Genomic DNA, 25,223 nt, shown 5'->3' with positions numbered 1-25,223 from the left:
CCTCTTTTTTGAGAATACACACCTTACATCAATCAGTAAACTCAGAATTCCATAATAAATTCATGAAGCTCAAGCCTGCAGACTGGACCCTACACAGACTATTCAGAGTCACGGTTCCTCTAGAAACAAAATTTGCATTATACTAACAGACCATACAAAAAAAAAAAAAAAAAAAAAAAAAAAAAAAGGGAGATATTTTGGCAAAACATTCTAAACACCTGAAATGTATGATATTTACAAATGTGTAAAGGATGAGTAAGTGAAACAATACAAAAACATCACACTCATTAAATTATATATGTTTTATTGAAATTTCACACTGCTTGAAAGATATCAAACACCTATACGAAGTACAAAATTAAAACAATATAATAAATTACTCACACCTTTTCTGGAAAAAAATACAATGATTGTCAGGGCTAGACAGAAGTCTAATTATTAAATAAAAGTATTTCACAAATCACAAATTGTAAAATGCTAAATAAAGCAAAATAAATTGCCAATACACTGACAATGATTGTCTCATCTTAAATAAATTTACCATTCTTAAATAACAGTTAAAAAAAGTACATACACATCGGTCCACTAAATTGTCTTTTATCCTCTGAAAAGATGCAGCATATAATGGAAACATGCCTCATTTAGCAACAGTACATTTCATTTTTTATCTTACATAAATAGCAATAAAACCTAAAAAATAAATAAAATTCTTTGCGTTTTTGAAACAGATCTGTAGGTTTTGTTTTTTTTACCACAGTACACAAGTATGTGTAGGTTTAGAAAAAATCATCCTAGGAGTTCTTACATAAAGAGGCAAAACACTGTTTTTATAGAACCCAAATTATACTTGTATTCTGTCATTCATTGCTTTGTCTTAAATCAAACAACAGTAGTTAAAATATTATTTATACTTTTTAATTTACGAAACATAATGAAGTGCCATTCATTTAATATTATTCTGTTAGAATGTACATTTGAATATAATTCATTATTGCATCTGTAAAGGTGTGTAAACAGGTATATTTTTCAGGGAACAAATGAAGGCTAAAATTAAATCTAATAAGAAAAACAGCTAGAAAATACATACACACTTTTTGTTTTGAGAACATAAAATTGCAATTTTAACAGCATATTTCTTTCAGATAAAATTATGTTCAAATAAGTTATCCTGTAAGTAAATAATGATAGAAATATTCATGCGGCTCTTGTTTAAACAGAATGAAACTAAAAGTAGCATTAAAATTATTTGACAACACCATGTGAATTTACGTTATACAAAAATGGTACATTATAAAGCCAGTTTGAACACTTAACTACCTTCACAATCCTTCTATTAATTCCGAATTATTTTTTCACAAACTCACGATTTACCGTATTTTACCATTACTGATAATGACGATTAAAAAAAGAATGTTAAATATGAAGCCCTACATTAAAGGGAAGCATATGCCCTATTGTTTAATTAATGAGGAGGTGCAGGATACGCCCAGTTTATACAAAAACCTAAAAAGTCCCTTTCCCACTGAAATCATTTATACATTATATGAAAATCAAATAATGTCATTAGACAGTTCCCAATGTTAATTGACTTAGCATATATCACTCAAACCTCCTCCTTACAAAACTATATAAAATAAATTAATTTTAATACAACATTCAGTGTAAAGACTCATGATGTATCAAACTGATAAAGTGCAACACTAATATCCAACAACTAAATTTTTAGTTAAGCAAATGATTTTTCATTACATATTCTAAGATGCCATGGCTCGATACAGGTTTGCATTAACAAAATCTAGATTTATCTTTAAATAAAAAAAACTTGTGTAAAAGGGATATTTAACATCTTGTTAAACATATACTGACAGTGCATATGTATACTTGTATACATAACTCTAAACCTTGTATGCATGAATGAACCTACATTGCATTTATTTCCAAAGTTCTTGAGAGCTATCTTCTAAAGTCCAGTCTCTAACCCCAGGCAAGTTCAATGCTTCACTTTTAACAGATAAAGAGTTTACAAGTTCACAGTGAAATTTTCTGATATGCCTGTATAGGTCTCCAGACTGTGTAAACCTTCTCTCACACCACTTACAAGCATGTGGTTTCTCCCGTGTATGAACAACGGCATGCCGACTCAGGTTGTGAGAGTACTGGAAACTTTTTCCACACTGAGTACAAGTGAAAGGTTTCTCTCCAGAATGAGTCCTCTCATGACGTTTTAGAGTGTACATGCAGGAAAAAGTCTTACCACAAAGAGAGCAGGTAGGGACATGGACATCATTAGTGGCTTTACTTCGTATACCATCCTGTTCCCGAAAGTGTGTACTTAAGTGAATTTGGAGGATATGTGGACTTGGAAAAACTTTGTTGCAAAGTGGACACATAAAGATCTGCCCGGCAGGATTAAGCATGTTTGAAACAAAAGGAAGAAGACTTGTGTCCATGTTACTTTCTATCTGAACTCGCTCATTATCAGGTGTTATCATTTCATCATCACTTGCTTTTTCATCATGATCCAACTCTCTTAAGATGGAATCATCTCGTACAGGACCTAAGTGGATGGACTCATAATGTGTCCTTATATCATTACTTATGCCTTCTTTCACTGTACTTTGTTCCATATCATATTCAGTAGTATCTATATCATTTTCATCGCAAGAGGCTTCTTTTTTTACTTTCACATGAACTAAATTATTTCTCAGTGTCTCTGATGAAGAGAAGTAGGAGGTGCTCAGTTGTTCAACTCCTGACAAACTAGATTTAACAGAAAGGTCCAGGACACAGTCTGAATCTGCTGTATCCCTTATGGAAGCATTCAACCCCCCAGATAAGGAGCCAGCTGAGCTTGAAGGGCTAGGTGCTGTTTTTACAGTGGTTGTGCGAGTTTCACCTTCAGTGCTAGGTTGAGTAAGGCTGGTTGAATCAGAGGATAACCTCAACCACATGTTTTCAGAGTCAGAAGTCAAATCACCTCGACTAGGAAGAATGTTCAACTTTTCGGCATCACCATCTTCATCATCACTAGGTAGATCACCTGCCATGTGGCTGCTACCATCTGAGAGGCTTTCTACTTTATCTGAACAACTTGAATAGTCTTCCTCTTTTTTTGTACTGTCTGCTTCTGTTGTAGCTTTTTCTTTCAGTTTCTTTTTACAGACTTTCACAATGTCGTACATGTGGAGATAACTGGCAGCTGCAAGTACATCTTCAATAGGCAGATCTTTAAACTGGAGTTTTCCTTCATACATGAATTCAAGCAGGAGAGCAAAGGCTGGAGCTGTAACAATGTCACTGTTCAAGTTAACAATGTCTCTTTTGTCAAGCTGATCCTTGTAAAAGAGGTGGAAATACATGCTGCATGAAGCCAGTACAGCCCTGTGTGCTCGGAAATGGGCATCTCCTACCAGAACAGTGCAATCACACAGAAATCCTTGATCTCTCTGCTCACTCAAACACTGTAGCAAATGTCTGCTATGTTCTGGAAAATCCATAATGTCTTCATAACCTAAACAGAAATTTTGTATTAGAAGTAGTAACATGATTCTCATTGGAAGTACAATGTAATAGATCTTTATTACAGAATCAATGTTTTTAATTCTAGAACTGCTAGTTTAAAGTAATAAGCTTTTATAAGAAACAAGCTTAACAGATAGGGATAGACAGATACTTTATGCTTCACTAATAGACATGCCCTTCACAATATTTCAGGCCAGAGAACACAAAAAAATAAAATTTTTGAAAGCAAAACTGATTTTAACTATATAATAACGCAACAGATTAAATGGATTTTAATCTTAAACATTGTGCACATTTCAGTCGGTCCATGCTGCGCAATAAGTCTAGGAAGCAAGTAAACCTTGTATGTAAAGAGAACATTATGAAGGTAGATAGTGCCAGCACAAAATTCTATGAAATAAAATACTTTCAGTAACCAAAATTGATGTACAATAAAATAGCCTTACATTATCTTTACAAAACAAAAGAATGCAAAGATTAACAAATACAATCACTTTAAGTGCACTGAAACCCACATCAATCCTAATCCTTAAGAGGGCTAAAAATAAAGATTTGAGGGCAGCTCACAAGGTAGCTGTGATCAAATTAGTAGGCTGAAAGGACAGAGGGACGAAGAAGGAAGCTTATAAACATCTGATCCAGCTGACGGTGGCCATATGGCAGCTGCTGCCCAGATAAAGAGATTAAGAATAGAGGAGTGCGATTACAGCTGTCTGGCCAATTCAAGCAGCTCAAATCTACAAGTTCCAAATTAGTTTGCTAGTACATAAACAAGTACTGGGAATACATGCAAAACCTACAATATATGACAATGACAGGTAGATGCAGAAAAATTAAAAACAACAAATAGAAAACTGAAGGCAGGTGACATTTTAATATTAATAGTGAAAAGGGCACAAATCAAACAGACTGCAACCTTAATTCAGGCCTGATGTTTCTTCCCAGTGCTTTCAGATTGCCAGACACTTTAAAATGAAAATAAAATATTTTGGAGCACTTATTGTGATTTAAGGCTGTAACAAGAAGATGATGAACATCCATGTCATGTTCCACAAGAAACTAATAAAACATGCATTGTGCATTCTAAACCATAGTGAAAGGTTTTTAACCACTACAACACAATAGCAAAGAATGAGCAATATATCACAAAATCATTAATAATGTTATAAATAATCTAACACAGCAGATTTCCAAGAGATGCACTTACCAAAAGAAAATGCTTAAGATGAAATAAGTCACACTAAAAATAATGAAAAAGCAGAAAACATGTTAATCAATATACAACTGCATCTACTGCAAGTCCTACCTTTTTTATACATAGACCTGATGATGTACTCCACTCTCAAGTGCCGTATGCTGTTGTATATTGATCGACTCAAGAAATAAATAAAAAATAAATAAATGAAGGAAGGAAAAAAAAAAAAAAAAAAAAAAACAGACTGACAAACAGATGCAAAGTGGAGAGGATGTTAGGGAGGAATAAGATACCTTTTCCCCACACAGCTCTGCACACACTAACTCCCTGGCTGTGTGTTAGAATAAAAGGCTGAGGGATGGCAAGCTGTCAGCTGCTCTGACATCATGTTCAGATGGAAATGCTACCTCCAGCTGTGCTCCTTTTAATGCCATATGCTGCTCCTCTACACTCCTGCCACCAGCTTTTTCTTAGGAGAACTTTTTTCTTCAGTTTGTATAAACAAAAACTTCAAAGTTTCCTCTTCTCTAAACTTTCTTCACATACCAACTTAACATATGGACTATTATAATTATGGAATTTTCTAACAACTTCACACCATTTTGATGATTTTATGTATTGAAGGTATGAACTCCTACAATATGCAGCTTAAAAATATTGTGTATATATATATATATATATATATATATATATATATATATAGTGTGTATGTAAAATAAGCAATGCTAAATTACATTTTCTTGTTTTGCATTTATTCTTACAAAATCATTGATGGTAAGGAAAAAACAAACTTGTTATCCTAGTAATATGGCATTATTAATTTCTATTTATTACAAATAATATGTATAACTCAAATACAATTTCCTTAAGGATGGGTAGTTGTTATCATTACAATTTTACAGAGTGCTCTTGGCAAACATACACACAAAAAGATCAAGATCTTCCTGCAAGTGGCTGATGAAATAACACTGCAATATCACAGTGAACATACAGGTTTCTATTCTGTCTATGCACCTCACATCTGTGAGTGTCAGATAAACACTAAACATTAGGTAGTGAGAAAGTAGCTGAAATAGCTGAATTGTTTTACCAGCCTTTTTAAAATATGCGTCAACAATTTCACATGCTTATTATCACACCAAACAATATTTATTCATAAGTAATTTGATTACTCTGAGCTTTTATAGCTAGTGAGTATAAGGTGTAAATTAGGGATTGACCGATTATCGGAAGTCCCGATATTATCAGCCTATATTCAGGATTTTGTACATTATCGATATCGGCATCTACCCTTGCCGATACACTGATAATGCGTATAAAGCGAAGTAAGCGCTTCCAATACTCACCCATCCTGGTCTTCTTTGATGGGGCCCGCGCTGCACTGTCCTGACACCGTACAGCGTCAGGACGTAGTGCGCGCACTATGAACTGACGCTGCACGCTGTCAGGTGACAGTGCAGCGCGAGCCGGAGAACACAGGGGAGCGAGACACCGGACCTGGAGATGAAGAGGAGCCGCGGAGCAGGAGAGGTGAGGATTTTTTTTTTATTTAGGCTAGGTCTACACGACGACATTTGTCGCGCAACATTTTGTTGCACCAATGTCGTGCGACAATTTTTATAATGGCAGTCTATGGTGTCGCACTGCAACATGCAACATGCTGCGACTGCGACGCAACAGTCGCAGAAAATCCATCGAGATGGATTTTTCTGCGACTGTTGCGTCGCAGTCGCAGCATGTCGCATGTTGCAGTGTGACACCATAGACTGCCATTATAAAAATTGTCGCGCGACATTGGTGCAAAAAAATGTTGCGCGACAAATGTTGCGCCCTATTTGTCGCGCGACAAATGTCGTCGTGTAGACCTAGCCTAATTCATTTGAGGTGTGATAGGTGTTAATAAAAGGTCTGATCTGAGGTCTGATAGGGGTTAATAAAGTCAGTGAGGGGAGGATGGTGTGGAAATTGGGATTTGGCTCTAGTATATTATAAATATAAATTGACTACCAACTAAGGGCTTTATTAATTTATAATTTACATTTATAATATACTAGTGCCAAATGCAAATTTCCACCACCTCAGTGACTACCAACTAATATAATATATATTATGAGATATAAAATATCGGTATAAATTATCAGCTATTGGCCTGAAAGTTCACAGATTATAGGTATCGGCTCTAAAAAAAAAATAAAAAAAAAATTCTATATCGGTCGATCCCTAGTGTAAGTAAAACATTTTAAAGATATTATCTCAAAACTGTTTCACTTAAAGGCACATTTCAGACAACGGGTTGGATGTAATAGTGGGGCTCTTCCCCTAATTGCAGGCTCTATTCCAAAGTGGACTACTGTCCCTCTGTACCTTTTCCCAAACGCACTAATTTTTTTAATATGCCAAAGATTAGCATCACTGATCTTGGAGCTAGCAACCCCATAGTCTCTAGAACACAGTACACTGCCAAGTCAACTGAAGCACTAACATCATAGCCTGGAAGGTACAAGCTTGCAGTTAACACAATGCACACAACACTCACAACGGCACTGTGGCCCCTTTGTTCTAGTGAATGGTAGAGATCTCAGCATTACTAATTGTAATACTTGACAGATATAAGACACATAAGATACATTCTGCACATATGTCCCAAAAAATTTCTATAGATGAAAGATGTTTCTTAAAAGTTTTTTGGGGGGTTAAAAATAGGTAACTTGATAAAATAGGTAACTTGCAAAAAAATAAAAAATAAACAAAAATTGTGAGAAATAAGAAAATCCGTAAAATCATTTACCATCAAGTACATTGTACCTATTGTGCTGAACTTATTATCCTAGGTTCACATGTGTGTACAGATCTGATGGGGATCTGCCCACTACATGCAGGACATTTTGTCTTGCCAAAAGCCGGCATTTATGCTGGAAAGCGACTGGATCCTCGTTGGACCCCATTGTAGTTAAGGAGGATCAGTTCCTGGCATTATTCTGCTACGCCAGATATAATGAACTCTGGCAGGCTGCCCCTCGGGTGGAACAACCTGCTGAATTTCTGAATGCAGATGTGAACGTACCCTATGAAGATATCAACTTCGGCCATGGCAGCATCATCAGATAAAAAGATTTAAAAATAACAGAAGGCACTATTGCATGGTCATGCATTGATGCAACCACCAGTTAACCAAGCTATTGAAAAATACTCTGGCATGATTTAACATGTTCAAATGTGTGGATACATATGAATAATATGGGCACAGGACTGAACACACAATACAGTGCACACTGTCACTGTACGTGGCATTAGGCCAACAGTACAGAAATTGCTCCAACTTGATCAACCTCTTCTCACAATGAAATGACCTTGACATTTTGCTGAATGCTGTGGGTCAAGCTCCAGTAGCGGTTCTTATAGCCAGGCAATCATTTAATAAAGAGATCTACCAATTCCACCAGAAGGGGGCGTTCTTTCTGGAGCAGGGATTCCTAAACTTTGGCATTCCAGGTGTTCTGAAACTCCCAGAATCCTCCTTTCTACTTCTATAGGAGTTACAAGAACAGCTGAGTAAGTGTACATGCTTGGAGTTGTAGTTTCACAGCAGCTGGAGAGCCAAAGGTTGCTGATCCCTGTTCTTTGATTCAAAGAGGGGGTCATCCTCTATGAAGTAAATATGCCCTAACAAGGCACCTGTAACATAAATGTCTGAGTGTTCACGTATGTAAAAATTCCACTAGGGAAATAGCTTGCAAATACACAGCAAAACCTGTGTGGCCAACAGGCCGCTTTTGCAATGGACTTGGCCTCTGATGCTTTGGACTACAACTACAAAAAAATACAAAGAAAAAACATGTGGTAGATTTTGAATTCCCCAGCTTGCCTACAATTGTCTGCCTTTGTAAATCACCATTCATTTGGCAGAGAATGTCCAGTGTGGATTTCATACTGGAAATCTGCAAGAAATACAAAACATCAGGGGCCATAATTATGGTATGGTTTAGGATGCAGAAGTGCACATGGTTCAATGTTATAGCGTTGGGTAAACCTCACTATGATGGGCTATACAAGCACTGCACTTCATTTGACAATGACAGATTCCCGGTAAGTTGTTTGATAGACTACACCAAGCAATGGCGAATGTCTTCTCGTAGACAGCAGTATTACAGAATATCATAAAGCTACTCTCATGGTTTCATGGTGGGACTTGCACAGCATGTACAGTATGTTCCTTTGGTATATTTGTTGCAGAAATATCAGTAACTGAAAATATGTTCTGTACATTTTTCATTATTTCTGTAACAAGCACATGGATTCCTGCAAACGTGATCTATGAATGGGACAGATAAAGATAAGCAGCACTACAGAGTCCAGCAATTGGAAAAAATATATCTACCTTTGATAGGTAAGGTGGTGCTCGCAGATAGAGATCCTGGCTAAGGGTCCCAACATGTAACAGGTATATGCAGAAATCGGCAGCACTCTTCCATTTGTGCAAAAATGTAAATTGGTTTATTTCAAATCAGCAGCATGACAGCTGTCATGCTGCTGATTTGAAATAGACCAATTTACATTTTTGCACAAATGGAAGAGTGCTGCCGATTTCTGCGTATACCTATGAATGGGACAGTCAGAGAAATTTCAGATATCAACAATGTGTGAGTATACAGCAGCATAGCCACAAAAGTACCACCATAAATAATAAGAGGCCAGGTAAAAGCATGGATAAAAGTGAAATGACCATCACTTTATCATCCCCATTAGTGTTGAGCAAATCAACCTTCAGATCTAAAGTATATTTTCTCAAAACTTTGTTTGAATGCTGTACAGAGATTTGTCTCCGTACAGGATTTAAATGGATGGACTCCGGTGAGGTCAAATTAATTATCACCAAAGTCTCACGGGACTACAGTGAATAACTTCGGGATTTGATTTTTCAGCTTGAAAATCATTTTAAAACTTAGATGCGAAGTTGGCTTTGGTACCGAGGTACCAGCCAGTACCAAAAGCCGACTTTAGATTCATTTTTTAAAATGGTTTTAAAGTTTAAAAATCAATGGGCAAAGTTATTCACCGAAGTCTCGCGAGGCTTCGGTGGTAACTAGTTTCAACTCGCCGGAGCCCCTACTTTTTAACACTGTATGGAGACAAATCTCTGTACAGCATTAAAATGAAGTTTGGAGCAAATAGACTTCAGATCTTGGATGCGAGAGTCAATTCGCTCATCCCTACTCCCCATGCTCAGCTTGTAGAATTGTTATATGACTACACATGAAGTTCAATAAATAGAATAAGCACAGAGTGGTGATTGCCGCAGATAATCTCTTTCTTACCTGACCATAAATTATAAACTGTAAAAATATAAATTAGACAAATCTCAAATCTGTCTTATTTGCCAAAAACGGATCTGATGTATATAAAAAAAAATATAATATCTGTCAACCTCAGTAATTGTAGCATGTAAACAGCATCTTAAAATATGTCTGAATGGTCAACTCAGACCACTTTAATCATTAACAGTAAGTCTGGTCTTCCCACAATCCACATGCAGTTTGGATTTTCTTTTATTGTAGTATTATTCCAATAAACATGCTGGTGTAGGCCTACTGTATAGACACAGGTAAAACACATGGCAAAAACCACTGCTGATACTGTAACAACAATCTATATATTAAACCATTTAATGCTTACAATTTGGTGACAATCTGGGACAAAATTCCAAAATGGTGTGGAATTGGGAAAAAAGAAAAAACCTGCAATTCCGCCATAGTTTTATGGGTTTTGTTTTTACGGTATTTCCTTTGCAGTAAAACTGACCTGTTACCGTCATTGTCCGGCTCAGTACAATTACAACGATATCACATTTATATGTTTTTTTTTTTGTTTTAATAGTGTAAAATGTTCTTTTTTTGTTTTTTTCTTTTTCTTCTTTGCCATAATCTGACCACCATAACTTTTTTTATTTTCAAGTCTATGGAGCTGTGTTAGTGTTCTTTTTTGGTGGGATGATCTGTAGTTATTATTGATACCAAGTGGAAGTGTGCATGACATTTTGGTAGCTTATTATTCAATGTTTTTTCAATTATGGCGTTATCCGTATGGCATAAATATGTTTATTTTTATATAGTTTGGGCATTTTGGGACTTATACATGTACGGCAGTGGTCAGGAAGGAGTTAATGCAACTGTCCAGTTCAGGGCTCAAAAATTATGTGCATGAAAGGATCTACAGGGCATAATATATATATTTGCTATATATTAAAGGGAACCCGTCATCAACGTTATGCTGCCCATACTAACGGCAGAATAAAGTAGAGACAGGTGAGTTGATTTCAGCCGTCTGTCATTTATAAGTTCTAAGTAAGTGGTTGCCGAGAACCAACATCACAATTATTGCAGACTGGGCCTGGAAAAGAGTCCCGGCCACCTGAGAAGAGTCCTGGTTATTCATGAATTCCTGCTCTCCTGCCCACCTGCTGATGACTGACCGTCTTCTACCTAGTTTTCTCCCTTTCTCTCTAGGAGAGAACTGCCAATCATAAGCAGGTGGGCGGGGAGAGCAGGAGATTGTGGATAACCAGGACTCTTCTCAAGTAGATTGGACTCTTTTCAAAGCCTGTGCTGCAATCATTATGATGCTGGTTCTCAGCAACCATTTACTTTTAGCTCATGAGTGACACACCCCTGAAATCAGCGTTTCTGTCACTAATTTATGCTGCCCTCAGTGAGGTCAGCATAAAATTGATGACAGGTTCCCTTTAAAGCCTCTTTCACATGAAACATATTGATTGTATCAGGATCTGTTCAGGAAAAAACTGATGGTTTTGCAGACAAGTTCAGTTGGTTTTATTTGTGACAGTGTTCAGTGATTCCGGTTTTTCCACATAGATGCAGTTTTGTCGCGTTTTGAAAGCGTGTGAAGAAAAACTGAAGAACACTCTATATCTACTAGCCACCACCGGTGAAAAATGTATTGCATCTAGATGCCTTCTGTTTTTCACACAAACCCCATTCACATTAATGGAGCCAGAGATGAGTAAAAAATGCACAACAAACAACGTGCTGCGATTTTTCCTAAACACAGAAATGATGCATTAAAAAATGACGCTACCATTATTATTTTTTTTTTAAGAGATTCCTGTTCAAACTGACTAGATTGTTATGTACTGTCCAGTCAGGAGCAGTCTGTGATGGCGCTCTTTACAAATAGGTAACGCAAACAAAATAAAAATATATTAAAGACCTTTTGGGATGCAAACAAGAAGCGCAAATATTGTAAAACTAAATTTATTTTTATATATATATATATATATATATATATATATATATATATATATACATACACACACACACACATATACATACACACACACACAAAGCCTATGTAAAAGAACATACCTTATCTCACACCAAGTCTTGGGGAGAAAACTAATGGGCATCAGGCACACTACTCTCTCTGCAAGCTGTAGCTCAGCCCAATGGAAGAAGACATGGGCAGCAGGGTGAAATCATGGCATGGTGTGAGGTCACCTGCCAGCTTGCAGCAGTTATGGAACTCGTCGTGAAGACCTATCTCCTCTTCCCATTTTTTTTAGGAAGAATGAGTCAGCCGCAGAAGCAGTTCGTCCTTGACCCTACCCGGGACACACTGAAGCAGCCCTCCATTACCCGCGCCTCTGCCGGCCACTGCTCCTCCAGTGACCGCCGGATCTGCTGCTGCTCTCCGCCAGCCACTCGCTCGCTCCCTCGCTGCCGACCTCCTCAGCGCTCTATTAGTACAGTCTCTCCAGCGCACAGAGCCGGGGCGGCACTCAGCGAGCACATCAGCCTGGCGCCTTATTAAGCAGGCCAGGTGCCAGGAAAGGTGGCCACCAAGGCGAACAGGAAAGGATGGCAGAGTCTGGGAAAACATAGCACGCCTGCGCGAGAGTTCAGGGGGTAGAGGCGGGGAATTGTCCGCGCAGTTCTCCAGTGTGTCTGCCGCCGCCGCCGCTGGTGTGCGTGTCCCTGTTTACAGGACTTCTTGGCTACTTCAAGGGTGTTGTGCGCTCTTGTACAGGCATTTCCATATTTGTAGTTAGACCTGACTGCGGCATCTCCAGGGGCATGAAGGAGAATTGCCTTCAGCAGGTGGGATGAATGACTATATGTTATGTGTAAACCTTTACATCAAGTGACCTGACACACAAGTGACCTTTACATCAAGTGACCCGACACACAAGTGACTTTAGAAGGGTCACCTTAGAAGGGTTAGAGGAGCAGAAGAACAAAAGTAATGGAAGTGCCAGATTTAGCACATTGCTCATAGAAAAGAGTCTCCAATGCAGATGTGATCATGCCTTTAGGCTGTGTTCACACCACTGTGGTGCCACCGTACTTCTGTTGCAGACCACAAACCTTCCTTGTGCTTCTGAGTCCATGCCACAAAAGATAGAACATGTTTAACTGCATCTTGCAGGTCGTGGACCCATCAAAGTCGATGGGTCCTCACCATGAGGCAGAATTCACGCGGCCGGTGCCCCGTTTTGTGGATCCATGGTTTGTTGTCCGCAACACGGGCATAACGGCGCCACGGTCGTGTGAATGCAGCCTTACACTTTTGTGAAAAAAATTGCCTTGAGCCTTTTTTTTTTTTTTTCAGTCGCCTTCCTAAAGCTATAACTTTTTTATTTTTCTGTCTATGTATGAGGGCTTGTTTTTTTGCAGCGCTCAGCTCATAGCCTGAGAGGCTTTTTTTTCTCTCAGGCTATGAGCTGAGCGCTGCGATTGGCCAGCACTCCAGCCTGGGAGAAGGAGACGCCGGCAGGTTCCACTGGGTGGAGCCTAACATATGAAGATACCGGAGCCTATACCGGGAGAACGGAGCGGCGCCCAGGGATAACAGTAAGTGCAGGGAGATCCCTGGGCGCCGCTCTACATGTCTGTATACTTAGTTTAGATTTTTTAATCTAGTGAAAGGTCCTCTTTAAGGACCAGGCCATTTTTTGCAAATCTGACCAGTGCCACTTTATGTGTGAATAACTTTAAAACGCTTTTACTTATCCAGACCATTCTGAGTTTTTTCGTCACATATTGTACTTCATGACACTGGTAAAATACCAAATTTAGGCTACTTTCACACTGGCGTTCCTGGGTCCGCTTGTGAGATCCGTTTCAGGGCTTCAAGCGGCCCAAAACGGATCAGTTTAGCCCCAATGCATTCTGAATGGATAAGGATCCGTTCAGAATGCATCAGTCGCCTCCGTTCAGTCTCCATTCCGCTCTGGAGGCGGACACCAAAACGCTGCTTGCAGCGTTTTGATGTCCGCCAGATGATGCAGAGCCAAATGTAAGTCAATGGGGACGGATCCGTTTTCACTGACACAATATGGTGCAATTGAAAACGGATCTGCCTGCCATTGACTTTAAATGTAAGTCAAAACGGATCCGTTTGCATTATCATGAACATAAAGTAGGCGGCGAAGGCACGTGACGTCAGTGAGTTACGGTCGCCCGCCCTGCTCTGCCTGCTACAGGACATTTAGTAAGTAGTACAGATGGGGCTGGGGATCGGAACTTCAATTAAAGTTATTATTATAAAAGGTTTAGGCAATAAAGCAGTGAGTGAGCGGCGGGGCCGGAGTACAGTGACCGCACCGGCCCCGCCGCATTTGCATGCCACCGGCCCCTCCCACAGGTATATTAGGGCATATGTGGATCGCACTATTATGGGGTGAGGGATATGTGGATGGCACTGTTATTGGGGGGGGGGGGGGGGATCTGTGGATGGCTGTCACTACCAGAGCTTTGGGACGTTCTCACAGCTCTGTTTCTCCACCCCTGTGATGATGTCACTACTAGAGCTGGGAGGAGTTTTCTGTTTCCTTCCTCCCAGCTGTTCCTCCTCCGTTTGATTTCCCTGCCTTTATATTCCCCCTCCTCCTATTGTAGGTGTGGATTATATTTCTCATTTGGGTTGTAGCGCTTGCTTGAGTATCTTCCCTTGTATGCTATCCTTTCACTGGACCTGTGTTCTGCTGCAGCAAGTACTCCGGATATTGCCAGCCTGTCTTTGGATCCGTCTTCACTGCGGCTGCAGCCCTTCAGCTAAGTGTGCAGACATTGCTGTGTATCTGTGTGTTTTCTGACTGGATCCGAGGCGACCACGGTTCCCTCCATATTCTGAGCAGGGCACCGGTGGCCGTGCCCCTTCCACTATTGTAGGGGTTACAGTGGTCATCAGTCTTAGGTACGCGGGCATGCCTCCTTCCACCATTTGGATCCGGGCATGGGCTTAGCAGCATAGGGAGAGCTTTTGAGGGTCTGACAGGGGTCACCCTTTATCCTCCCTAGTTTGGGTCCGGTCAGTAGCTCTATTTTCTGTGCATGCTCTTGTTGCTCACATACAGCCGTGACATTATAATCCACCAAAACCGTCTTTTTTGACATGGATCCGCTTTCTGGCCTGGTTGACCGCATGCAGGGTCTTTCTTTGGAGGTAGCGGATCTCCGTCAATTATAACTCAGCTTCAAGCATTGGGCTCTGCTCCGGCCCATGGAGTCTGTTGCGAGCCAAAGGTCTCACTTCCGGAAACGTTCTCCGGGGGCAGTGAGAGTTTTGTTCGCTTCAGAGAGGCATGCAAACTCCATTTTTGCTTGTGTCCACATTCCTCTGGTAATCAGGAGCAGAGGGTGAGGATTGTCATCTCCCTGCTCAGGGGTAATGCTCAGACTTGGGCTTTTTCGCTGCCATCAGGGGATCCCTCCCTTCGATCCGTGGAAGGATTTTTTGTGGCCCTGGGGCAGATATATGATGACCCGGATCGTGTTGCTCTGGCCGAATCTAACTTACGTTTTTTATGCCAGAGCAAACTGTCTGCGGAGCTTTATTGTTCTGAATTTCGGAGATGGGCAGCTGATTCAGGTTGGAATGATGCTGCACTCCGGAGTCAGTTCTGTCATGGTCTCTAAGAGAGATTGAAAGATGCGTTTGCTTTCCATGAGAGACCAACGTCCTTAGAGTCTGCCATGTCATTGGCGGTACGCTTTGACAGGCGTCTAAGAGAAAGAAACGAGACCTCTCTGTCCAGCCATTGTCAGTCTAGGGGCAGTGGTGCGGACTCATTCAGTGTGCAGGGGCCTCATCCTGTCTCGCTCCCCTCTGAGGAGGAGCCCATGCAGCTAGGTCGACTTGCCCCTGATAAAAGAGGATTTAGTCCTCAGAGTATGGTGTGTTTTTGTTGTGGGGGCATAGGTTATTTGGCAAATGTTTGTCCGTCTAGGAGATTCTTGAACTGTACTAAGAGCGATAATAAGAGAAAAACCTCAAAAGGTAAATCATCAAACTCTGCTTCATCTGCTACTTTGGGCAAAGTTGATGTAGGAATTGATGCTTTTCCTCTGACCTGCAGTTCCCGTTTTCTCCTGTCTGCCAGGGTGGCGCTAGAGAGCAAAGTCATTTCTTGTGAGATTTTTGTTGATAGTGGAGCGGCCGTCAATCTTATTGACACTCAATTTGTAGCCATGCATGGTTTTCAGGTTTGCACATTAGAAAAGGATATACCTGTTTTTGCTATTGACTCTGCTCCACTCTCACAGAGATCTCTGAAGGGCATTGTTCACAATATCCGGTTAGCTGTAGGTGACACTCATGTGGAGGATATATCTTGTTTTGTCCTTAACGGATTGCCTTCTCCTCTAGCTTTGGGGTTACCCTGGCTCACTAGACATAACCCCACTATTGATTGGCAAGGAAGGCAAATAAATGAGTGGAGTGACTTTTGTAGAGAGAATTGTCTTACAGCGACTTTTGCAGAGGTGTCTACTAAAACTGTGCCATCATTTCTCTCTGATTTCTCGGACGTGTTTTCCGAGAGCGGTGTTCAGGAGCTACCTCCTCACCGGGAGTTTGACTGTCCCATTAACCTCATTCCCGACGCCAAGCTGCCAAAAGCTTGCCTCTACAATCTCTCACAACCGGAAAGAATCGCAATGCAAACCTATATCTCCGAGAGTCTCGATTAGGGGCATATTCGTCCCTCAAAGTCACCTGTTGCCGCTGTTTTTTTTTTTGTTAAAAAAAAAGATTGCTCTCTGAGACCTTGCCTAGATTTTAGGGAGCTGAACCGTATCACGATTCGCGATCCCTATCCCCTTCCTCTGATCCCGGACCTCTTCAACCAAATTGTTGGGGCCAAGGTTTTTTCCAAATTGGATTTGAGAGGCGCGTACAACCTGGTCAGGGTCAGAGAGGGGGATGAATGGAAAACGGCCTTTAATACCCCTAACGGGCATTTCGAGAATCTCGTTGTGCCTTTCGGCCTGATGAATGCTCCGGCCGTCTTTCAGCATTTTGTTAACAGTATTTTCTACCATTTAATGGGGAAATTTGTATTGGTGTATCTTGATGATATTTTGATTTTTTCCCCTGATGTTCAGACCCATCAGGATCATCTTTTTTAGGTTCTGCAGATTCTGCGGGAAAATAAATTGTACGCCAAGCTGGAGAAATGTGTTTTTATGGTATCGGAGATTCAATTTCTGGGTTTTCTCCTCTCTGCTTCTGGTTTTCGCATGGATCCGGGGAAGGTCCGTGCTGTACTTGAGTGGGAGCTTCCTGAGAATCAGAAGGCATTGATGCGCTTTTTGGGTTTTGCGAACTATTACAGAAAGTTCATTTTGAATTATTCCTCTGTGGTCAAACCCCTCACTGACATGACAAAAAAGGGGGCAGATTTTTCCTCTTGGTCGGAGGAGGCGCTTGCAGCTTTTTCTAAGATTAAAGAGAGTTTTACATCTGCTCCCGTCTTGGTGCATCCCGATGTTTCCTTACCTTTTATTGTTGAGGTGGATGCTTCCGAGGTGGGTGTGGGTGCGGTTTTGTCCCAGGGACCTTCTCCTGCCAAATGGCGACCCTGTGCCTTTTTCTCTAAAAAACTCTCCCCGGCAGAGAAAAACTATGATGTGGGAGATAGGGAGTTGTTGGCCATCAAGTTGGCTTTCGAGGAATGTCGCCATTGGTTGGAGGGGGCCAGGCACCCTATCACCGTTTTTACCGACCATAAGAATCTGGCATACTTGGAGTCGGCCAGGCGTATGAATCCGAGACAGGCCAGATGGTCTCTGTTCTTCTCCAGATTCAATTTTGTCGTCACATTCCGCCCTGGGATCAAAAATGTGAAGGCTGATGCTCTCTCTCGCTGTTTTCCGGGAGGAGGAAACTCTGAGGACCCGGGTCCCATTTTGGCGGAGGGGGTAGTTGTTTCTGCTCTATATTCGGATTTGGAGGCCGAGGTCCAGGCTGCCCAGACTGAGGTACCTGCCCGTTGTCCTTCTGGGAAGTTGTTTGTGCCTCCTGAGCTACGTCACAAACTCTTCAAGGAGCATCATGATACTGTTCTTGCTGGTCACCCCGGGAGTAGAGCCACGGTAGATCTCATTGCTCGGAGATTTTGGTGGCCGGCTCTTCGTAAGTCGGTGGAGGGTTTTGTGGCTACTTGTGAGACGTGCGCTCGCGCTAAGGTCCCTCGTTCACGGCCTTCAGGTTCCCTTCTCCCGTTACCCATACCTTCCCGTCCTTGGACACACCTGTCCATGGACTTTATCACGGATCTTCCTCGTTCCTCAGGGAAGTCGGTGATCCTGGTGGTGGTGGACCGTTTTAGCAAGATGGCTCATTTCGTACCTTTCCCTGGTTTACCCAATGCTAAAACGTTGGCGCAAGCTTTTGTCGACCATATTGTTAAATTGCATGGCATTCCCTCTGATATTGTTTCCGATAGAGGCACGCAGTTTGTGTCCAGGTTCTGGAAGGCTTTCTGTTCTCGCCTGGGGGTTCGGCTGTCCTTCTCTTCTGCTTTTCACCCGCAGTCGAATGGTCAGACTGAGCGCCTCAATCAGAATCTGGAGACATATTTGCGCTGTTTCGTGGCAGAGAACCAGGAGGATTGGTGTTCATTTCTCCCTCTTGCTGAGTTTGCTCTGAACAACCGCCGTCAGGAATCTTCTGATAAGTCGCCATTCTTTGGTGCATATGGGTTCCATCCGCAGTTTGGGACATTCTCGGGAGGGGCTCTTTCTGGTTTGCCTGAGGAGGAGAGATTTTCCTCGTCTTTGTCTACCATTTGGCAAAAGATTCAGAGTAATCTTAGAAAGATAAGTGAGAAGTATAAGCGTGTGGCTGATAAGAGACGTGTGCCTGGTCCGGACCTGAGTGTGGGTGATCTGGTGTGGTTGTCTACAAGAAATATTAAACTGAAGGTTCCCTCCTGGAAATTGGGTCCCAAGTTTATTGGGCCTTATAAAATCTTGTCAGTCATCAATCCTGTTGCCTTCCGTCTTGATCTTCCACGGGTTTGTAAGATACATAATGTATTTCACAGATCTCTTTTAAAACCATATGTACAGCCCACGGTACCCTCCTCTTTGTCTCCTCCTCCGATTTTGGTTGATGGCAATCTGGAGTTTGAGGTTTCCAGAATGGTGGACTCTCGCATTGTCCGCAGTTCTCTCCAGTACCTCATTCATTGGAAGGGTTATGGTCCTGAGGAGAGGATGTGGGTTCCGGTGTCGGACATTAAAGCCACTCGCCTCATCAGGGCATTTCATAGGGGTCATCCTGATAAGGTGGGTCCTGGGTGTCCGGAGTCCACCCGTAGGGGGGGGGGGTACTGTCACTACCAGAGCTTTGGGACGTTCTCACAGCTCTGTTTCTCCACCCCTGTGATGATGTCACTACTAGAGCTGGGAGGAGTTTTCTGTTTCCTTCCTCCCAGCTGTTCCTCCTCCGTTTGATTTCCCTGCCTTTATATTCCCCCTCCTCCTATTGTAGGTGTGGATTATATTTCTCATTTGGGTTGTAGCTCTTGCTTGAGTATCTTCCCTTGTATGCTATCCTTTCACTGGACCTGTGTTCTGCTGCAGCAAGTACTCCGGATATTGCGAGCCTGTCTTTGGATCCGTCTTCACTGCGGCTGCAGCCCTTCAGCTAAGTGTGCAGACATTGCTGTGTATCTGTGTGTTTTCTGACTGGATCCGAGGCGACCACGGTTCCCTCCATATTCTGAGCAGGGCACCGGTGGCCGTGCCCCTTCCACTATTGTAGGGGTTACAGTGGTCATCAGTCTTAGGTACGCGGGCATGCCTCCTTCCACCATTTGGATCCGGGCATGGGCTTAGCAGCATAGGGAGAGCTTTTGAGGGTCTGACAGGGGTCACTCTTTATCCTCCCTAGTTTGGGTCCGGTCAGTAGCTCTATTTTCTGTGCATGCTCTTGTTGCTCACATACAGCCGTGACATTGGCACTGTTATGGGAGGGGGGTGATCTGTGGATGGCACTGTTATGGGGGGGTGATCTGTGGATGCCACTATTATGGGGTGGGGGATATATGGATGGCACTGTTATGGGGTGGGGGATCTGTGGGTGACACATATATAGCAGTGCCATCCACAGATCCACCCATTTGCCAATAACTCTTGTGGAACACCTAAAGGGTTAACAAAGTTTGTAAAATCAGTTTTGAATACCTTGAGGGGTGTAGTTTATTCGCTAGGGTAACTTTTATGGAGTTTCTACTCTAGGGGTGCATCAGGGATGCTTCAAATGGGACATGGTGTAAATAAACCAGTCCAGCAAAATCTGCCTTCCAAAAACCATATGGCGCTCCTTTCCTTGTGCGCCCTGCCGTTTGGTCATACAGCAGTTTCCGACCAAATATGGGGTGTTTCTGTAAACTGCAGAATCAGGTCAATAAATATTAAGTTTTGACTGTGTTCATTTGAGGGGTTAGGTCATGGGGTATTTTTATAGAGCAGATTCTTACCGATGCGGCAATACCTAATATGTCTACTTTTTTAAATTTATTTAGGTTTTACGCTATAATATCCTTTTTTAAACAAAAAAAAAAAAACATTTTAGTATCTCCATAGTCTGAGAGTCAGTTTTTTTTTTTTTTTTTGGCCGATTGTCTTAGGTAGGGGCTAATTTTTTGCAGGATGAGAGGACGGTTTTATTGGCACTATTTTGGGGTGCATATGACTTTTTGATCGCTTGCTATTACACTTTTTGTGATGTAAGGTGACAAAGAAATGGCTTTTTTTACACCGTTTTTATTTTATTTTTTTGACTGTGTTCATCTGAGTGGTTAGGTCACGGGGTATTTTTATAGTTCAGGTTCTTACGGATGCGGCAATACCTAATATGTCAACTTTTTTTATTTATTTTAGTTTTACAAAATAATATAAAAAAATAAAAAAAAGATTTTGTTTTAGTGTCTCCAAAGTCGGAGAGCTAGAGTTTTTTATTTTTTTTTTATTTTCTGGGCAATTGTCTGAGGCTAAATAAAATTAAAATTGGGGAAGGGGATTATAAATTTAGTACTACATGGAAGTGTGGTACTCCCTGAAGCAAACGTCAATGCAGAGGCCCGGATGATCGGGGCACGTGTCACACTGAGTGGTGGTGTCCTTCCGTATCCCCCTCCTGTGACACACTCTGCACTTTTTTTGGGACCGTCCCTTCTTTCCAGTATGGGGGACCACACCTGGAAAGTGTTGGCCAGGGACGATCCGGGCGCCTCCAGTTCCCGAGGTACTCCGGCCCTTGTCGTTCCCGGTCAGAAAAGATCAGGGCCTTGAGGACTGCCTCATAGAACTTCAGGAATCTCCCTGTGTTGCCAACGCTCTGGGACAGCACAAAAGAGTTGTACAAGGCAACCTGTACCAAGTAGACCGCAACTTTTTTGTACCATGCCCGGGTTTTGCGCATGGCGTTATATGGCTTGAGGACTTGATCAGAGAGATCAACTCCTCCCATATACCGATTGTAGTCGACGATACAATCAGGCTTGAGGACCGTTGCCGCGATACCTCACACAGGGACAGGGGTGATGCGGTTACCGTGAATTGTGGACAGTACAAGGACATCCCTCTTGTCCTTATATCTGACCAGCAACAGGTTTCCACTGGTAAGGGCACTGGTCTCACCTCTGGGATAGGTACCTGGAGGGGGTGGGTAGGGAGGCCTCGTTGACTTTTCCGCACGGTCCCACAAGCGGACAAGGATCTGGCAGCGAGGGACTGGAACAAGGGGATACTAGTATAAAAGTTATCCACGTACAGGTGGTAACCCTTATCTAGCAGTGGGTGCAAAAGGTCCCATACAAGTTTCCCGCTAACACCCAGAGTGGGAGGACATTCTGGGGGTTGAATACGGGAATCTCGCCCCTCGTACACACGAAACTTGTCAGTGTACCCGGAGGTACTCTCACAAAGTTTGTACAGCTTCACGCCATACCTCGTCCGCTTAGAGGGAACATACTGGTGGAAAATGAGTCTCCCCTTGAAAGCGGGGGGGGGACGGGGACGGACGGACGGACATGCTGCATTATCTGCATAATTCATGCATTTCCGAATGGCCTCAAAACGGGAACGTGTCATGGCAGTACAGTGGGGTCTGGTAAAGGACGTCCCCACTCCAGTACTGCCTGACACTGGGTTTTTTGACTAGGTACATGTGCAGCACGAGGCCCCAAAACGTCCTCATCTCGGCTGCACTGACCGGAGTTCAGCCACCGGACCTCACCAAAAAGGAGCCCGGGTGTTGAGCAATGAACTGTTGGGCGTACAAGTTTGTTTGCTCCACCATCAGATTCACAAAGTGGTCACTGAAAAAAACTCTAAAATAGTCATATTCAGTGAAGCCCACTGTGGGAATCTGGTTGGCCAACAAAGTCAGGAATCACGGGCTCAAAATCCTCTGGGGTACACCATACAAGTTCCCCGGTAGGGGGCTCAGGTGGACTTATCTGGTGGGCCGGAAAACTACTACGAGCCCCAGAGCTGCTCGTACTAGTGTGGGCCACAGTGTCCCCTTGCTCCGCCTGGTGGCGTCTCCGCCGTCTTGGGGGCTCATCATCATCACTAGATGCAGGGCGTATGCCTCCTCGGCCGAGAAAGTCTGGCGGGCCATAGGGGAGTGTGTGTGTGCGTGTGTGGAAAACTTTATTTAGTGTGCGTGTGTGTGTCTGTGGGGGGGGGGGGGGGTGTACACTTATCCCTAAACCTAACAGAAAAAAAAAAAAATGAAAATGAAAGCCCAAAAAAATTTGAAAAAAAAAGATTCATCAAACTTGCTGATCAGTGGTCTGAAGCTAATCAGCAATGGGATGGGCGATGGGCTAACAGTGGCTGGACACTTGCGCGCCAAAAAATGTGTGCGATGGGGGGCAAGCCGCAGCACCCCTCGGGGGTCTAGGGTCACACAGCTGTGTGTGCTGTGGACCCCAGACACCCGATCAGGGTGATGCTGAAAAAAATACTTTTTTCCCCCTAAACTCTCCCTAATCTCCCTGCCTAATCTAAGCTGTCCCTAAACCTGTCCCTAGGTACCTGTGGTGGCTCAGATGGGGGGTGCTGGGCATAGATGAGGGGCACGAGGAGGAGAGCAGAGCTGGGGGAAGTCAATCCCCCCACTCCGCCCGTGCAGCCAATAGGAAGCGATCCTGAGAGGTGATGTCACAATCACCTCTCAGGATCTAAGGATGGTGATTGGTGGTCTATTATCACACCACCGATCACCATCCTATTCCATGTTAGCAGGTCACCAGAGACCCGAATAACCCGGAAACGCAGCAAACCGCAGGTCTGAATTGACCTGCGGTTTTCCGCAATCGACGATACGGGGGGGGGGTCACAGGACCCCACTCGGCATTGTCACAGAGTGCCTGCTGAATGATTTCAGCAGGCAGTCTGTTCCGATCACCAGGGTGATCGGAAATACACAGGGTGTACAGGTACGCCCTGGGTCCTTAATTCCCGGGACATCAGGGCGTACCTGTACGCCCTATGTCCCCAAGAGGTTAACCCCTTAAGGACTCAGCCCTATTTCACCTTAAGGACTTGGCCATTTTTTGCAAATCTGACAAGTGTCACTTTAAGTGCTGATAACTTTAAAACGCTTTGACTTACCCAGGCCGTTCTGAGATTTTTTTATACCATGTCCCATTTCAAGCCCCCCGTTGCACCCCTAGAATAGAAATTCCAAAAAAGTGACTCCATCTAAGAAAGTACACCCCTCAAGGTATTCAAAACTGTGTTTACAAACTTTGTTAACCCTTTAGGTGTTCCACAAGAGTTAATGGCAGATGGAGAAACAATTTTGGAATTTCTATTTTTTGGGAAATCTTCCATTTTAACCCATTTTTTTCAGTAATAAAGTAAGGGTTAACTGCCAAACAAATCTCAATATGGGTTGCCCTGATTCTGTAGTTTGCAAAAACACCCCATATGTGGTCCTAAACTACTGTTTGGTCAAACGGGAGGACATAGAAGGAGGGGAACACCATATGGGTTTTGGAAGGCAGATTTTGCAGGACTGGTTTTGTTTATACCATGTCCCATTTCAAGCCCCCCGTTACACCCCTAGAATAGAAATTCCAAAAAAGTGACTCCATCTAAGAAAGTACACCCCTCAAGGTATTCAAAACTGTGTTTACAAACTTTGTTAACCCTTTAGGTGTTCCACAAGAGTTAATGGCAGATGGAGAAACAATTTTGGAATTTCTATTTTTTGGAAAATTTTCCATTTTAACCCTTACTTTATTACTGGAAAAAATAGGTTAACAGCCAAACAAAACTCAGTATGGGTTGCCCTGATTCTGTAGTTTGCAGAAACACCCCATATGTGGTCGTAAACCACTATTTGGCTAAACGGCAGGACATAGAAGAAGGGGAACGCCATATGGTTTTTGGAAGGCAGATTTTGCTGGACTGGTTTATTTACACCATGTAATTTACGACCACATATGGGGTGTTTCTGCAAACTACAGAATCAGGGCAATAAATATTTAGTTTTGTTTGGCTGTTAACCCTTGCTTTATTACCGGAAAAAAAGGATTCAAATGGAAATTTTTCCAAAAAATGGGTTTTGGCACAGTTTTTATTTTATATTTTTAACGCTCTTCATCTGAGGGGTTTGGTGAAATGTTATTTTTATAGGGCAGATTCTTACGGACGTGGTGATACCTAATATATCTACATTTTAAAATGTATTTAGATTTTACACTATATTATCATTTTAGGAACAAAAAAAAATTATTTTTGTATCTCCATAGCTTGGGAGCTTTATTTTTTTTTTTTGTTGGGCGACTATCTAATGTAGGGGCTCATTTTTTGCGGGATGAGATGGCGGTTTTATTGGCACTAATTGGGGGTGCATATGAAATTTTGATCGCTCGCTATTACACTTCTTGTGATGTTAGGTGACAAAAAATGGCTTTTTTTTTTTACACGTTTTTTTTTTTTCACTACCGAGCCACTTTTCACCTTAAATCCCAGGCCGATTTTTGCAAATCTGACATGTGTCACTTTATGTGGTAATAACTTTGGAAAACTTTTACTTATCCAAGCCATTTTGAGATTGTTTTCTTTTGACACATTGTACTTCATGATAGTGGTAAATTTGAGTCAATATTTTTTATTTTTATTTAAAAAAATACCAAATTTACTAATAAATTGGAAAAATTTGCAACTTTCCAAATTTAAATTTC

General features: G+C 42.1%; 1 protein-coding gene across 3 annotated transcripts; it reads right to left on the bottom strand.

Annotated features, from left to right (window-relative positions):
* Positions 1-742: 742 nt before the first annotated feature.
* Positions 743-12,591, bottom strand: ZBTB18 (zinc finger and BTB domain containing 18). 3 transcript variants are annotated; one of them, XM_040429437.1, is made up of 3 exons: positions 12,097-12,591; positions 4,730-4,762; positions 743-3,511 (listed from the first exon to the last, which is right to left on the bottom strand). In XM_040429437.1, exon 3 carries the CDS (start codon positions 3,495-3,497, stop codon positions 1,932-1,934), a length of 1,566 nt encoding a protein of 521 aa, XP_040285371.1. In that variant the 5' UTR covers positions 3,498-3,511; positions 4,730-4,762; positions 12,097-12,591; the 3' UTR covers positions 743-1,931. The 3 variants fall into 3 exon arrangements, with proteins under 3 accessions (XP_040285371.1, XP_040285372.1, XP_040285373.1); XM_040429438.1 differs by lacking the exon at positions 4,730-4,762; XM_040429439.1 differs by lacking the exon at positions 12,097-12,591 and having other exon boundaries at positions 4,730-5,319.
* Positions 12,592-25,223: the final 12,632 nt, after the last annotated feature.

Source organism: Bufo bufo, chromosome 4, assembly GCF_905171765.1.
Source record: "Bufo bufo chromosome 4, aBufBuf1.1, whole genome shotgun sequence".
Classification (NCBI taxonomy): domain Eukaryota; kingdom Metazoa; phylum Chordata; class Amphibia; order Anura; family Bufonidae; genus Bufo; species Bufo bufo.
The sequence above is the reverse complement of the archived record's forward strand: the minus strand, read 5'-3'. Positions and strand labels throughout refer to the sequence as shown.

Excerpts from the sequence above, each read along its gene's own strand:
- ZBTB18 (XM_040429437.1), bottom strand. The coding sequence starts at position 3,497 with ATGGATTTTCCAGAACATAGCAGACATTTGCTACAGTGTTTGAGTGAG.